The sequence below is a fragment of the Ammospiza nelsoni genome, chromosome 5 (assembly GCF_027579445.1).
Source record: "Ammospiza nelsoni isolate bAmmNel1 chromosome 5, bAmmNel1.pri, whole genome shotgun sequence".
NCBI classification, from domain to species: domain Eukaryota; kingdom Metazoa; phylum Chordata; class Aves; order Passeriformes; family Passerellidae; genus Ammospiza; species Ammospiza nelsoni.
The window spans coordinates 6,765,913-6,783,342 of NC_080637.1; the positions used below are offsets into that span (position 1 = coordinate 6,765,913).

Below are 17,430 nucleotides of genomic sequence, written 5' to 3' on the forward strand. Positions count from 1 at the left end.
TTTGAATGCACTAGTCTCCACCCTCAAGAGGTGAGTGGAGTGAAAGGGAGTGAATAATTTCTGTGGCTGCTCCACTGCCCTGCTGTGTTTTATGCAATGGTGTTCCTTTATGTTCCAAAGAAGAATAATAAGATTTTCTTTCTCCCCAGTTCACTCCATAGAGAAAGGAATAAAAAGGATGATTTGTCCTTTGGATTTTTCCTAAAGCTGTTGATAGAAATGGTGTTGAATATCAACATATGGAACATGGCTGTCTCCTGGGCACTGAGAATATCTGTGTGGTGCTGGGGAAAGGACATGTACTTGGTGGAGACTGCTGCATGTTTGAGTTGGTCCTGGTGACTTACACACCCTGTGGTGGGAATCATCAAAGGAAACAGGATTTTCATCAGTGAGAATTTCTGAGTCCCTTTGCAGTCAGCCATGCTCTCCAAAGACTGCTGAGTGTGCTCCATCATTGGCTTAATTTTCTTCCTGGGATATCTTATGACTTGCTTTTCATTTTTTCCTCCTGTTTTTCTCCACTGTTGTTCCTTATCTTCTGGTTTTCACTCACTGGCACACAAGAATTCCTCCCCCCTTAAAATAGGTGGCAAAACCAGCATGCCCAGGAGGGAGGTGGCCCTGTGCTTGAGGCCAGAGCTAGGTAGTTCTAGACACCTGGTTCAGTAACAGAGCTGAAACAAACAGCAGTGATGATGGCCAGCTCACAACAATATAAAGAGAAAGGCAAATTACTTATAAGACTTTTATTTTGTGCATGAAGAAACAACTCCCAGAACTGACATGGTACGTATTTGAACGCTGTGGTGAGTAGCTGTGTTCTCAGAATTATTTTGATTGTGGGTTGTACCAGGACAGGTGAGATAACCTCCAATTTGTGCTCTGGAAAAAGCACATCCATGGCAAGATAGACCTTTGGAAAAGTACATCCATGTACAAAAATGCTGCCTGGAAGTTTGTTGGAGGTGTGTGACACTGAGGCACAAGCACATGATTTGCAGTGTCAGGAGGAGCAGCAGTTCCTGTAGGAAGACTGTGCAATTTTCCCATGTGACATAAGCCTGAACTCTGGCATTCCTTTCACACTGAGGACCTCATCCCCACCTGTGTGCAAATTAGCTGGATTTAGATCAAATTTGGCACTTACAGTAGATAAAGCTCTATCCCACATTTCACCATGGAATTAAAATCTCAGCCAGGAAAACTTTTTCGTGTTTTGGTTTTAAAGCCATGGGTTCCTCCATAGATTCAGTGGTCATTCTGAGCCCACCAGGCTCTTCCAAGCTCCCAGAGAGACTGGGCAGAAGGCCACCCCATGACCACTGAAATCCTTATGCATGACATTCTGATGATGTCATGTCAATATTCACTTCATCTTTGTACATTTTCTTCACTGCTATGTGCTCAGCCACAAATTCTTGGCTGTTTGCAACAAGGGAGATAAAACATCAGTACAGAGAAGGCAGGGGGACAAGACCAAGATGCAACTGTAGAAAATATTTTGCTTGCAACCTTGCCAGAATCCACAGCCATGTTTGCACTGAAGGGAAGGGGACTGTCCTTATTTTGAAAGCTTTCAGAGTGTGGATGTGCACTGAGGTCTGGCCTATGCCACACACCAGCCTTTCTTGGTGCTACTCCAGCACCATTTCTCACTCCTGCTCTCCAGAGCTTTCCTTTCCCAGAGCCAGGGCTCCAGTGGGCTGTGGCAGCTCTTCTTTCACAGCCAAGAGGAGGTTTGAATGAGTGATACCTGCTGAGGCAGAGAAAGTGCAGGTGCACAACTTTGAGGCCCATCAAGGCCGAGCAGGGATAGACCCCTGTGCTCCAGGAGCAGGTGATGCTGAGGAAGGTACATTCTGCACAGAGCTTTCAAATCAGTGCTTGTGCACTGTGAACAGTCCTGCCCTCTGTGATCATGCCCACATTGAATCTCCCTTCAGCCAAAACTTCCCAGCTCTGTGAATCCAAAACCACAAATGGTATTGTGAGGATTGTGAGGATCCCTCTGGGCAGCTTTCCATGGGGAGGCACCATGGGCCTGCACTGCCCAAAAGCAATCCCAGGACACTCTAAGCTCTCATAGGGATAAAAGGATGCACTCTTCCCACCATTTTATGCTTCCTCCCAGCTGTGGGCATCCCTCAGTGAGAAAATCCACCTACATCACTGTGGGTGTGTGCCCTGCCCAGCACATCTGAGTTTGGTGGGCCCTCTCAACCATGCTGAATTATTGTGGTGATAACCATTTTCTGTTTCTGTGAGGGTGGGCAAGAAGGACCATCTGGATAGGATGGACATCGCTGCAAGTATTCAATTGAGTATTTCCAGATTGTTTGGGCTTTCTGGATTATGTTGGGATAAATTCCTGCCTTCCAAACTTTGTTTGCTTATCCTGATTTCAAGAGTTTCTTTTCTTTTTTAATCTTTGGGGTTTTTCCTTTTATAATTTCAATATTCTGATAAAGTTACGGTCAATTAATGATTCGTTTACCTTCTTCATGAAAGTGTTTTGTTTAGGGAAATTAATAATAATAGAACTGAGAGGCAATTTGTTGTTCCCATCAAGCTCACGAACTTTGTGCTTTCTTTGGCGCCATATAGACTCTTGTATGTTTTTCATTTTCTTTCTTTAGGGCAGAAGAAAGAGCTGTGCTCACATCTGTGCCTCAGCTTGCAGTCTAACAGTGACCAGAAATGCATAATAAATCTCAAGCTAATGCTTCTTTTTGTTGCAGGCCAGCTGGGCAGGTACCAACCACATTAGGAATCACATATCACATCTTCAAGTTTGCATTTTCTCAAAGTAGCATCCAAAATGCAACTTTCCCTCCCTGTCTTTGACCCAACACAGCTCAGTGTAACACCTAAGTGGATCAGGGCCCTGTTCCACGACATGGAAAAACCAAAATTATTGTCATGGTGAGCCCCTAGTGACCTTCAATGGGAATTGATAGATGAACTGCTGTTCTCAACAAATAGAACACAGTGTTTGGACACATACTTGGAGTTATAATATATGGTAATACAATACAATAGAATGCTATTATATTATATTATATTATATTATATTATATTATATTAATACTATATTGTACTATTTACATTATTACATTGTCTCTATCAGACTAAAGCAGAGGGAAACATGACATCAGTTGAAGGTTTGGTACTCTTCTGCTGTGCCTTGTCAGTAATGATCCTATCAAATGATAGGATTTTGCCACGTATTTCAATTACCTTTTGGTCACAATATCTAAAGAGGGAATTCATCTATGATCAAGCTAGGGCTGAATTCTGAAGACAATGTGTGGCTTTGTTGCCATCAAACATCAAGTTCACTGCTGAGCCCACTGACAGTCACCTTGGAGGTCTGAACTGAGGAACTTCTTCCCTCTCTAAGTATTTGCAGTGTGCAGAGGGCACCACATGGTTGAATTTATGGTTTGATTTGATGGTTCCCATTAAATCTGTGGAAAGAATGTAGTGTCCAGCAATTCCTCTGGAAGAACACCAGAGACCTTCAGGAAAGAGCCAAGAGCTGCGGTTAAGATGGGTTTGTTAGCAGGACACCTTGCGGGCTTCACTCACCTGTGCAGAGAAGGTGGTGACAGACTGATGAGATGATTTAGCACCAAATGTGGCTGGATAGATGGACAGGGTCCTGACACCTGTTCCTGGAAGTCCCCATGTCCAGGGATACCTACAGCCATGGATGCTGTGCACTCAGGCCATGGTCCCCAGCATGGACCTGCACCAGGTTGTGCCCATTGTCACTAAGCTGGTTGTAGTAAGATGAGCAGAGCACCTCAACTGCAAAGTATTTAATTCTTTAAATTCTCCCATGGCAATATAATGCAGTCATGCTGTTCAGCTTCAGCCTCATAACTTGTTTTGATTGTCTGTGGCCTTATGGTGGTGATTTAAACCTACTGATTTATTGATTCAGTCTTAATTGGGTCCTGAACTGGGTCATTGCATCATTCTATCTTTAATTGTTTTAATGAAAGTCTAGCAAATTAGGCTGGTAATATGATTGCTTAGAGGAATTCTTGCCTGTTCATGCTTCTTAATGAAATCCATAAAAGTGAAAAAAGGAATGAGCTTATCCTACTAAATTGCCACTTGTATTATAGAGTCTGAGCAAAGCTCAGAAAATCAATGTGCAGTGTCCTTGGCTCTTCCTCCAAATATATGTTTTCAGAAAGAGAAAACCCAGCATCTCAGCAAACATCCCAACAAAAGAAAAGAGAAAGAGAACAGTAAAATATGAAGCTAAAATCTGGTTCCAGTTCCCATTTCTCAGATTTCCTTTAACTTTGCAAGCAAGTAATTTCGGAGCAGACCTAAAAACCTACTTATATCCCAAAAGAGAAGTTCAGCCCAGTGGCTGGAGTACATGCTGGGATCCCTCCTGCTGTGAGAGCCCAAATCTCTGTGGGTTTTGAGGTCTCTTTCATCATGTCTCCAGAGGTTTGACTCATGCCCCGTTCTCTTTGCTCTCAGTTTGGTGCCCAGATGAACACATTAGGCAAAGGACTCAGCACCACCCATGAGAAGGACGATTTTGTCCCCATTTTGTGTTGTGACACTCATGAGAATCATGGGTGTGGCTGCCCTCCATCACCTCTGGCAGCTGCCAGTTCTGTTCCTTCCCAGCTCTTCCCCTCTGGATTTCCAGCAGGGCTGCTGCATCTGCAATGCATTTTCTACCCACTGGGCTAATGAGCTCTGTGCTGCCAAAGCTGCCTGTAACTTCTTCATGTCCCCCTGTTTTATGGCTGGAAATATGCTGCTTCCTCCCACTCCTTGCTCATCAGTGAGCACTGTACTGAGCATTTCACTTGACCCTGGCTCCTGCTGCAGAGAAAACATCATTACTTACCAGCAGTGCAAAGCCCCCCACCAGCCCTGCTCATACACCCTACAGCCTGTTCCATACAGAACACAAAGAATCTGATTCAAAACTGAATTTGCAAAACCAAGGAAAATCTGCAGTCAATTAAAAGCAATGAGAATTAAGAGTACAGCAGATGAGGAATATGGAGCTCAGATCAGCTTGATCCCCAGCGTGACAGTGCATTTTATTTTATCCCTCTAGGAGAACAGGGAATTTTGTCTCTGCATGGGCTGTAACGATGTGGCTGGAAAGCTTCCATTATCTTTTAATTAAACAGTGTGATTACATTTTGCTTTCTGCAGCCCATTTAGCCCCTGAGTCAGTGCACAGAACAAAGATGTGTCACTGGTGCTCTGAGTGCAGTACTGACCCCTCTCCATTGATCAGGGCTGGATCTGGAACCCCAAACCCCGTCCCCAGGCTGCCCACAGCTCTGACTGCACTTCCAGTTCCCCTGCTCTGAGCAATGACACCTTCCACTATCCCAGGTGGCTCCAAGTCACATCCAACCTGGCCTTTAACACTTCCAGGGATGGGGCATCCACAGCTTCTCTGGGCAACCCATGCCCCTGTGTCACAAACCTCACAGGAAAGGATTTCTTCCTTATTTTTCAACCATGCACTCTGTCTTGGAGCAATCTGAGACTGATAGTGGTTTTTGTCTCTGTAAGGTGAGGTATCAAATATGTGGCTACAGAATGGACTTCCCAGGTGACATCAGGATGTAGCTACAGATGGTGATTTCTGGCAGAGGCTGTTGGCAAGTGGGACCATCACACTGCACTGTACCACCCAGCCATGGTACAATGCTGGGGATCCTCCACTGACCAGTGGTTAAAAGGAGATTTGGCTGACTGTCTGCAGCTGAAGAATATTCAGCCATTGCTTGTAACCTGCCTGAATTGCTGTGGGTTTTCCACAGAAGTAATGGACTAAATATCAGCAAAAAATATTTAGAGAAAAAGAAAATGTTTTGCAGTTGCAAAAAGTTCACAGTTTGGAAAGTCCCTTTTCCATGCACTGGGATAGAGACCAGCATCAACACAGAAACTTTCAACATGTCAATACAGCTACTGAAGATCTTGTAAAGTCACAACTGCCCTGGTCTCCTGGTGAGCAGTGCTGCTTCCAGACACAATTATAAGGTACATTTCCTAAGGCAGGAGTTAGCTCTTCTTCTTGTGTTCGTGGGGAGCAGAATGTTTTGTATGTGTAAAAAAGAATAGATTGTAATCCTGAAATGAGCCTGAATCACCTATGTATGGACCAGAAAAGAGATATCAGGTTATGAAATATTTTCTTTTTACTAAAGAAATGGTTTTCATTGCTGCCAGCTTCCAACTAACACATTGTACTTACAGGTGTATATTGCATTTTCTGACATCTTTGAAACAAGTAATTTGAAGACAGAATAACCCATGATCTGCTTTCCTACAGCAAGAACTGCTTTTCCTGGCATCAAGAAATAGGGAAAATAATTCATTGACAACAGTCTGTGACACTTTCTCTTCCTTATCTCTTTAGGGCAAGTCTCCAGCAAGCAGAATATTTCAGAAATAATCACAAGAGAAATATTAAAGAGAGGAAAACAAAACAGTTGCCCTGTTCCCATGGAAATGCATGGGAAGAGTTCAAGCAAGCCCCCTTCTGATGTGGCCATGTGCTTGTCCTTGGATGGTGAGCAGAGATCAGGCAGCTCATCCTCTCCATGGTCAGCCTGGGGTTTAGTGCCATGGCAGATCAATAAATGCCTGTGACCTTGGGGGCTCTCTGCTTTTCTCTGGGCAGAGCAAATGGAACAGAAATGTCATCTGGGACACCCTGCTGGGCTGTGCTTTCCTCCTCCCTTCTTGTTTGGTCCAGCCCTGCCCTGGTGGATCCTGGCTCAGCTCCACACAAGGATCCCTCTGACCTCTTCCCAAGCCACCAGTGACCCCATGGGAGCATCTGCCCATCAGTCCCACTCTTACCTCCTGGGTGAGAAAGGGATGAAGAAATTGGGCTATGGAGGTTAAAAGGAGGGGTTTTGCCCCTCTGGCCAGCTGTCATTGGTCACCAAGTAAAAACAACGCACATGGACCAAGCAAAGATGCACCTGTTGCATTCCACAGCAGCACATAATTATTGTTTTTATTTTCCTCTGAGGCTTCTCAGCTTCTCAGGAGAAAAAATCCTAGCAAAGAAATTTTCAGAAAATATGCCGATGACACAGCTGCTCTTCCCCCAGCCTGTGGTGCTGCGTGGGGCTGCTGTGATTGAAGTTCAGGATTTCACCTTTTTCAATCTCATGCAATTGGCCTCAGCCCACCAAACCAGCCTGTCCAGCTCCCACTGCAGGGACACCCTCAAGCAAATCAACACTCCCAGCTCTCACCCAGCTTGGTATCATCCGTGCCAAATCCTGATCCCCCCAAGATGACTCCTGACAAGGACAGCCCTGAATCCCTGCTGTGCCTGCCCTGCAGACATCCCTGCTGGCATGGCCTGGTTTCCTGCAGGGCCAGGGACCCTCCCGGCAGTGCCACGTGTGCTGGGACCTGCTGTCCCGCTCTCTGTGTTTGTCTGGGGGCATCAGGAGCATGCCTGAACCCAAGCACATGCTGGAAAGGAAGTTTCACACGCAAAGCAGGCTGGTCTGGAGGGAAATAGGTGGATGTCTGTGATTAAATGAAAATAATTGGAATAAATAGGGAGGAAAATTAATATCCTCGCAATTACTTGGATTTGTTATAAGAAAGAATGACACATATTTTTGGTTGCATCTGCTTTCTACAGTTTTGGGTCTATGTTTTTTCTCCTACTTTCAGAAATTAATTTGCCTCATTAATGGGAGATTACCTAGCTTGGCAAGAGGTTTTGTGTATTAGAAATGGGCTTTACTGATACAACTCTGAAACCCTGATGTGCTCTTTGGTTCCAAAACCCCCTTCTGCCAAAACCCAAATAGAATAACATGGCTATTTCCCTAAATTATTATTCAAACATAAGGAAGTAATTTTTTTTCTCAATGGTTTTGGTGTTAAGGAGCAAAGAAAGCTACTAACAGTGTCTGCTCCCCATAAATCCTACCTCACTTTGTGGTTCTTCCCCAGTTATTCAGGTAGGGTTTTTTAATCAGGATGATATTGGGATTTATGAGAAAAGTTTATTTTTATACACTTTCTTCTATAAACATCCACTTTCAAAAAGCCCCAGAAAATTCAGTGGTAAAGTCTAAAAAACTTAAGGTGTTTTTGGGTGCAGATCACCATCTGAATTATCCACTTACACTCTGGTGAGACAAGTCCTGCAAAAGTTATGACAGAAATAGTACAAGAGGGATGTGTTGATGGTTAAAAGAGGAGAATCCCTAAGAGAATGATTTCCCCTCTGCTGTTTTTTCTGTCATTCTTCTCTTCTCTCCTCTCCTCTCCTCTCCTCTCCTCTCCTCTCCTCTCCTCTCCTCTCCTCTCCTCTCCTCTCCTCTCCTCTCCTCTCCTCTCCTCTCCTCTCCTCTCCTCTCCTCTCCTCTCCTCTCCTCTCCTCTCCTCTCCTCTCCTCTCCTCTCCTCTCCTCTCCTCTCCTCTCCTCTCCTCTCCTCTCCTCTCCTCTCCTCTCCTCTCCTCTCCTCTCCTCTCCTCATCCTTTTTACAGTTACTCTGCCCTGTTACTATTAATTTTGCTCTTTCCCTTCTTGTCATCCTCTGTATCTGTCAGGAAAAATTTATTTGTCCACAAAACATCCCCACAGTGCAGACAGATGCCAAAAATCCCATCCTTGTCTCCAGTTGTGTCCAGCTGCTCTGGACACCCCTAGCACTGGTCCTGCAGATGCTCTGGCAGCCTTCAAGCTCCTGGTATGTTTTGAAAAAGAAGATGTTACTAATTTGTAAAGCATCTTGGAACTTATCAAGGGGGGACTGACACATTTGGTGATGTTTCTAACAAAATGGGGAAGTTTTTTTTGTCTTTCTTTTTTTACCAGGTTTTTTTGGGTTTTTGCACCATCTCTTGTGAACCCACCCAGCTATGCCAACCTCCTCTTCATTTCTGCATCTCAGCCCTTCCCTCACAGCTTTTCAAGAGGAAAATGCTCAACCATGCCTTTCCCGTTACTCTTGGAAATAGCATGAAATTCTGCCCTTTTTGCAGGTCTCCAGATGAGCTGATCCCTGAAATTGCTACGGAGTGGGTCTAAAAATCATAGCTGTGTGATGTGTACCAGCCCTGGGTGGACAGAACCCAAATTCCTCATTCCTCTTGTGTTTCCTGCACGTGCAGCTTTCATGGTCCCTCTCTGGACAGTGTCACCAGCAGGGACAGGCACTCAGTGCTGACACTTTAATGGCATTTTTATTCAGGTCTGGCATCCTCTGTTACTTGTCGAGAGGGTTAACTTGTGACTGATCTGACTGCTAGTCCTTATCTCTGGAAATGATCCAAACCCCAGCAGGAATGAAAGGGGAAAAACTCACAAGGAAACAACACTTTTTGAGTTTTGTACCCAGTGAGAGCATTTTGGGTTGCATTTGGACTTTGCATTTTGGAAGGTTCTTTTTGTTTTCTTTGCAGAATAAATGAAATTCTCACAAAACTCACAAGGAGAACAAAATGTTTTACTTTTTTTTTTTAAGGAAGACAAAGGGGGAAACAGGAAGAAAATTCCAATCTTTTCATCAAGCAACAAAAATACCAGCCAAAAGAAAAAGATATTCAACACTGTGTTTGGAAAATCTGTAAGAATAGCAAAGGTTTAGCTATATTAATTATACTTTCTCAGCTTTATACAAACACTTATAAAACATGAATGAATACCAGAGGGAATATTTTTCTTGACAAAAAATTAAAACACAAGCTTTTAATACCTATGCCAGGAAAATCAGTTCATTTGTTTAAACAGTAGTTTAGAAGCCAGAAAATAAAACAACAAAAAGTAGTTACTTTTCTATGGATTTAAATTGTGGAGTTAAAATCTCTTGATGGCTTCTAGGGAAGCCGAAGTTCTGTAGTTATTCTCAGGAAACAGCATTGCTGACTCCAGCAGAAAACAATTCAAATTGTGGTGATGTGGAAGGTGGAGCCTTTGAAACCAGTGGAGCTTGAGGAGGAGTCAGAATCTTTAAAAATGCCAATATTATTTCAAGAGGGGAAAAAAAAACGTACTTCCAAAAGGAGCAAAACTGGAAGGTAATGAGAGTCAGCTTCTGTGTTCTGCTTGGACTGAAGCTCACATCTGAAAGCTGATATGGGCTTTTCCAAGTGCGGGGATAGTTTCAAGCATTAACATTATCAGCCATGGATACTGAGGCCTAAACCCACACTGCTTGAGCAGAAGTGATTTTCTAAATGCCTAATAAAGGATATGATGGACTTTTCTTTTTTTATGAGATAACCAAGAAACAGGTTTTACTTCATATTTTAAGAAATTAGACTATATCAAATGTGTAATAAAAATATTTTCTATAGGATTTTAAAATATATACATATATAAACTACCTAAATTTTTAATGCCCTGTTGATATTGATGTGGTCTCTACAGGTTTTAAATGTAACTAAATGAGGCTGCCCAGCAACCTCCATTATACCTCAGTGACTACAAAACTTGAAGCTTTGTCCACACTGTAATTAAACCTGATTGAGAATGGGATCTGAAATTGCCTGCTGGGCCTGATCCAACACCCACTCATAGGCTCGGTCCACTCCTGACTGCAGGATTTGGTCTTAGACACAGTCCCAAAATGATGTGGTTTCCAACCCAGCTGGCTGACCAGTGATAAAGGCACTCAGGGAGTTACTGAGAGCCTTGAGGCACTTTTTGGAAAAATAAAAGTTGTTATTTATTCGATTTAGAATATTTAAAGATATATAGGGACAGTCTTAAGACAATTTGAGCACATCTATATTTTGTGCTGAAGAGGGGCACAAACTGCCAGAGTCTCAGACACAGCCTATGCCCAGGCATTGGGTGAAGACTTCAGTCAAGCTCAAGGCTGAGAGCCTGAGGGTGATAAGGGAGCGAAGGGCATCCATGCCTTCATCCTTCCCACCACACCCCTCTCTAGATCCCAAGATTTGGGAAGCCTTGCTTGCCCAGCCCATGAGGAGGAGGTAAACTATCAGGAGGAGCTCCTGTGTCAAGTGCCTGCAATAGCCCAGAGGTCTGGGCTGGCACTTCCATCAAGCACAGCCTAAAGCTGGAGGTGCAGCTGGGTGAGGGAGGAGAAGCACAGATGATTGTCGGGCCCTGTGTGCACTGAGAACAGCAGGACACGGCTGTGGGCCGTGCCAAATCCAGCTGGCATTCCTGTTTAATCTGGCACTGTGTCTAAAGCAAGGTCAGATTCATTTTCCATGCAAGGTTTGAAGCACAGCATAGAGAAGGTGTGAGGGCCAGAACCCTGCTCTAACGCAGACAAAACCCACAGGCCTGAGCACTTACCCTGCATTATACCTTCAGGTAGGTACCGTGGGAGTTCTCCTGCTTCAAAGAGTTAATATAGGGCATTTGACCACCTGCAGAGGAAAGTTTCTCACTGAGCTTTCTGTTCACCAGCTCCATGTGCCTGGAGTTTTTCCTGGCTTGCCGGAGAGACCTCTTGACTTTCTTCACCCGGTCCCGCAGCTGCTTGTTGCGCTTCTCCAGCGCCGCCACCTTCTGCTGCAGCTTCTTCACCCTGTCCTCCTCCTCAAACAGGGCCTTCTGCACCGAGGAGCACATCAGCTGTGGGGACAGCAGCAGGTCAGGATCACAAAAAGTTATCGCGGCAAGGGGTAATTCAGGCTTTGTGGAAAACGCCTCACAACTTTTCAAAAGCTGAATGCTTTTCTGGGGAACTTCTTTTGGTTTTATATCCTTCTAAGTAAAATGCTCTCTTTCACTTGTGGATTTATTTAAGACCCAAAATTGTAGATCTTAATGATACTAGTGATTCAAAATTACTTTTATGAACTGTTTTGTCAGACCTGTCCAGTGCACTGAGTCCTCCTCCTCAAACAGGGCTTCTGCACCGAGGAGCACATCAGCTGTGGGGACAGCAGCAGGTCAGGATCACAAAAAGTTATCACAGCAAGGGGTAATTCAGGCGTTGCAGAAAATGCCTCACAACTTTTCAAAAGCTGAATGCATTTTTGTGGGAGCTTTTACTTCGGTTTTTTATCCTTTTAAGTAAAATCCTCTCTTTCACTTGTGGATTTAGTTAAGACCCAAAATTGTAGATCCTAATGATACTAGTGATTCAAAATTACTTTTATGAACTGTTTTGTTAGATCTGTCCTGTGCACTGAGGCTACATTGAGTTTATGGAGAAAAGCTGCCCAAATTCTGGTACTAAACTAGAGTTTGGGTCAAGGGATATCACTTTTGGAAAACTCTGGTTTTGATTCAGATTAGCAGTCCTTCAGAAACCCCAGATTCTGATAAGAGCCTGCCCTTTGCTCTTTATGTCAACATGTGAAATAAGGACAGCACCTGCCAAACACAGAACTGGTTATTTTGCTTTTCCAGGAACAGAGATGTCTTAAACATCCCATTATATTGGCTTGTTTAAGACAAAACCCTGGAGGGTAAGATCTCAGTAGTCTCTAGGAGCATCCATGATCCCCTAACTTTAACATAAATTATTTGGGGGGTCATTGCCTGAAAACTGCCCCTCCCACTCTACTCCATACAACTTACTGCACTATTGCCCCCAGAAGGGACAGCAAGTTTTGACATTCACTCATGCCACTGGCTCTTAGATAGGAGATAAAAAAGAGAAGCAGTGTAAAAGGTGCTGCCCCCAAGGCATCACTAGAAGAACAGCTCACAGGGCATTTTCAAATCCACTGGGTTGGATGATGGTACAACTGCAAAACATCTGTTGGACAAGTGCTCATCTTCTACTACCTCATCCTGGGATGACCCACAAGATCTCTCTGATCCCATGGGTGTGTTTATGGTCTCACTGGTTTCCTGTCTGTAGGGGCAGCAACAGGAGTAGAATGGCAAACACCAGCTGGGGCTGCTGAGCAGTCAGTTCCCAACACAGCCTCACTCAGGATGGGATTCACCTGCTTCTCTTAAGCTAAAAGTGAGACTCAGGTCTGGGTCTGCACCTCCTAAGGCAGAGGGAGGAATCACCCTCTGAACTCAACTCTCTCCTTTTACTGACCACAAAGACACCAAGTTGCATTTTTTTCTACCTGGAAGAAATTTTCCAGGCAGAAAAAGAGGAGGTACCTGGAGCTCAAGGACAGCTCCACCAAAAAGTTTCTTATTTAGAAGATTCACATAAAAATAAATTTCTCCTCCAGTGCCTCCTGCTTTTTTTTTTTTTTGCCCCACAAAAAACATCCTGAGCTATTTTATTGTGCATGTGGGACTTTCATGTTGCTGCTGCACTGTGAGGACGAGCAGTGTATTCTGCTGGATTTATCTTCTAAATACATCTAGAAATTTTTCTATGTGTGTCAAGCACTCCTGGAGTCTGGATGAGCTTTCTCTGGCAGAACATTTGGAACAGACAGGGAATCTAAATAAACAAGTAAATCCTGACTGTGATGATGAAGGATTACATCTTTCTTTCCATCTTACTTTGTAGTATTTTCAACAACTGAAGGCTGGGGAGGGAGCTTGCCTTGATGAATAACATTTCATTTGCTTTGGAAACCCCCAGCAGTGGGAAACCATGGCCAGTCAACACAAACACAGCAACTGCTTCCACTCCCTTGGAAGCTCTTGTTCCTTGTGCAAAAGCTCTGTGGGGTTTTGCTCTATGGCAAATTCTTGCCCCAACTGTTTTCTCTCTAGGGCTCTTTTATAAATGATACTAGCAAGATGGGGAGCTCACAGATGAAGGGGCAGAAATTCTGCTGAAAAGGAGAGAGTTTGGTTTTGATCACTGTTCAGTCCAAGTGGTCTTTGAAAACAGCCAGCACATCTTGGCTTTTGTGTTTGCCAAACCCTTGCAAAACCTCAAGCAGAAAATTTCTTGAATTTAAATCCTCATAAAAGAGGACACTGAGTTAGGGAAATATGTTTGTTGGGAGGACATGAGGTGGAAACTCTACTTCACCAGGGATTTCCTGCATTTTCCATGGATGCAGTGATAGGCATGGCCCATGCCAAAGTCCAGTGCAGAGGAACAAACACTCCATGCAGCTCAAGTGGGAGGTTGTGTGAACCCAAGTGCATTTCATCTGCCTGGGCTGGCTGATGGGGGGATAGCAGACATCAGGGATAGTATTATCCTCATCCCAGACACATCCCAAACATTTTGAGGTTGGTCCTTTGTCAACAGACGTAGATCTGCTCTACAGAGCCACTCAGAAACTTCTCAAACTATCAAAAAGCTAACCAGCTCATTTGCTTATACTGTTTTTCTACAGCCCTCACTCTCCAGTCTGAAACACACAGTTTAGTGCTTAAATTATCTGGAGATATCCAGAGACATCACAGGAACAGCACAGTTCTAAAAAAATGAGGCACTATCTGGCGTGCAGGGCTTTGTTTGCCAACAGGGTAGGTGATAGGAAGAGCCCAGCTTGATAACTGGATGCCTGCCTGCAACTGCAAGACTACCAGCTGGAAAATAAACACTTTGTTCCTTCTACATAGGGAAAAATAACAAGGTGGAGTCCTCTCATTCTCACTGGCTGGTTAAAACAGCATTTTTCACAGGACTCTGCAGTGGGGATGATGATGGTGTTGATGATGATGATGTTTGAGTGCTGTCCTGTCCCTGCTGTTACTGCTGGGGCTGGGATTCACCTGGCTGCAACCAAGTTATCCTCAAAGTGGTGCTGAGAGCTGTGTGACTGTGACAGCTGTGAGCTCAGCACAGCCTGGATAACCAACCCAGCTGCTGAACAAGCTGGTGACAAGTTAACCAGTCCAAGTTGCTACCTGGATGCTTGGGAAATGAAGAGGAGGACTAGGAAATGGCTCCTAGGCAAAACTTATAGGTCATTCTCCAAATTCCATTCAAAATTTGGATTCCCTAATGACCCATAATTCAGAAGAGTTGTTTGGCCTGAAGATCAGTCTGCATATCTGCTTTTTCCAGTTTTGTTAGGAGGGCATCCTCAGCAGTGGTAAACTCAAGTTCAGAGCAGAACCAGAGATGTAATGAGAAGGGTGGCACAAGAACCATACAGATCCTGAGGAGTTATCCCAGACAGCCTACAGCTGTGAAACTGCTTATTAAATATGAGTATTTGTTTGAGTATTTGTCTGAGAGACCATCTCACAAATATACTGAGTTTAAAGTTTCACCATATCTAGGAGATTTACAAAATCTGCCAAAGAAATCAGCACTGTAATAAATAGAATAGAATCACAGAATCATTGAGGTTGGAAAAGATCTCCAAGATCATCCAGTCCAATCATTAACCTAATGAACTGATTTTGGATCATCCCATTTTAGGCATGCAAACCCCTTACCAACCACCCTGAACTGATATATATATACACTGTTCTTATTGAGAGACACACACCTGCCTTCTGGAAGCCTGGTTTGAGGGCATAGTTGATAAAGGTGCCATGGATAAGGGTGTGATGGCAGTGTTCATCCACCACAAAATGTCCATAAGTGGTTGAAGTTAGTGTTACAGAACTCAAATCACTCAAAGCCCAGCAGTGACACCCAAGTCTTGCCCTTCACCTGCCCAAGGGAGAGATGTTGAGTCCCAGCAATCTCCTCATGTTCCTTATGGCAACACTGATAAAAACCACTGGAATCACAGTGTTTCCTAAAAGTCTTTCCAGTGGGAGTGAGTGTGTTGCATGGAAAGAAAGACAAGAAATCAAAGAATAATGGGGGAGGTCTGGCAGAGGAGCGTATTGGGTTTGGGATGGAGTGACTTAACCTCCAGTTACTGGGGTTTTTCAGCCAAGACCAACACTCGTGCTGAAGTGTGGAAAAGTCCCTGTCAGCACTGTTAAAGCATCGTGTTGGGTGAAGTGATGGGGCACGGCAGTGCTGAGCCAAACCACCTTTGCTTGCTGCAGGAACAGCACATTCAGAGGTACAGAATTGTCCCAAGGACATATCCATACCACTGGCATTAATGGAGATAAGCTGGGATTTCACCCTAGGACCTCATATGCCCCAGCAAGATGCACAGGACCTGGATGGAGAAAGAAATTGTTGTGGCTGTTGTTACCTTGCTGAATGCTGGGTCAGCATTTGCCACAGGAAATGTAATGTTTGTAGCACAGCTCTCCAGTTCATTCAAAATATTAGAGATGAGGATTTCTTTGGGATATGAAGCACTGCCTACAGGAAGCCTCTGCCAGGCTACATCCACTCTCAAGGTGCTCTTCTTCCTCATTTCACTCAGCACTAAAAGCAGATTTTCTCTTTAAGCTCCTTAGAGGCTGCTAGTCATGGCAAATCATCTTTCCCACCAGTCATCAGAGAGAAATGGGCACATCCTAGAGGAGATATCTTGCCTACCTTAGACACTTCCCTGAGGTGGACCATCTTTGGAGACTCCTGCCTAGATAACTGTCTCAGACTAGGATGGATGTCACCATGAGTCCCATCAAATGGCATCTGAATGGCACTGACTTCCCAGGGCAGGCTGCAAGGGCAGGATACAGATAATTTTCTTGGAAGTTTGGGGAAACTTGTCCTGGAAACAGACCCAAATCCATGTCCATGTGCACTTGGGGGGTCTTTAAAAAGAGCTTTGTTCTGACCTGCATCAAATCACTGCTTGGTGTGAAGGTATCTGAACTGCTGATGGCTCTCATCTGCAGTGGGTGTTGCTGGCATCCATTTCAAAACCCCGCACTTGCCCTTCAAACCCACAGCCCTTCCACCCCTGCTCTGGCTGGGGGTGTTTTTACAGGATGCAGGGTCATTATGGGGCACTTGAGGACTGGTGAAAAGAGCCTCAGCCATGGAGGTACCTGAAGAGAGGTCCCTGGCCCCAAAGCCACACCTGGAGCTTGTCCTGAGGCATTGCTCCTGGCACTTGGAGCCCTGAAGCCTGAGAAGCTGCTGAGAGGATGGAAACAAAGATAGCAAGTGACAGTCACACCAAGTCACCTCTGCCAGGATTGGAAATGGGGATGGGGATTTGTCATCACAGTCACTGCCAGTGCCCAGGAAGGGATCAACACCTTGTTCCCTGTACTTGTGAAGGAAAAAAGTCAATGGGTTAGCAAGTATAGAAACCACACTAATCAAGACAAGAAAGGGGGAAAAAAAGGTGTAGGGTATGAGTCAGACTGCCTACCACAGGCACCTCACCCGTGCCAAGTGAGCAGATAAGTCAGTCCTGACAGTAAATCCCTACATTCCCTGCCCAGGCAGTGGGAGACAGAAGGCCTCCAGGAAGAGAAAAATAAATCAAGAGGGTATAACCTCACTCTGGGGCATCTCCAAGCTCCCTTCCTGTGCTTGCTGACCACACAGCAGCCAGGGAGGGACAGAGAGCCAGCCAGGGAGGGACACAGGGATCAGCCAGGGAGGGACACAGGGCCAGCCCACTGCTTTTCCTTGGCAGGTATTGGGGAAGATGAAACAGGAAAGCCTTATAAATATGATTGCTTGGCAAAAGATTTT

At 44.6% G+C, this 17,430-nt stretch overlaps 1 protein-coding gene across 1 annotated transcript in view; it reads right to left on the reverse strand.

Moving 5' to 3' along the window:
• Positions 1 to 9,474: 9,474 nt before the first annotated feature.
• Positions 9,475 to 17,430, reverse strand: part of CCDC3 (coiled-coil domain containing 3) — a 36,581-nt gene continuing 28,625 nt past the window's right edge. Inside the window, exon 3 of the mRNA XM_059472455.1 lies at positions 9,475 to 11,600. Within this exon, the coding sequence (XP_059328438.1) occupies positions 11,325 to 11,600 (276 nt within the window). The 3' untranslated portion in view covers positions 9,475 to 11,324. The remainder of the gene's footprint in view (positions 11,601 to 17,430) is intronic.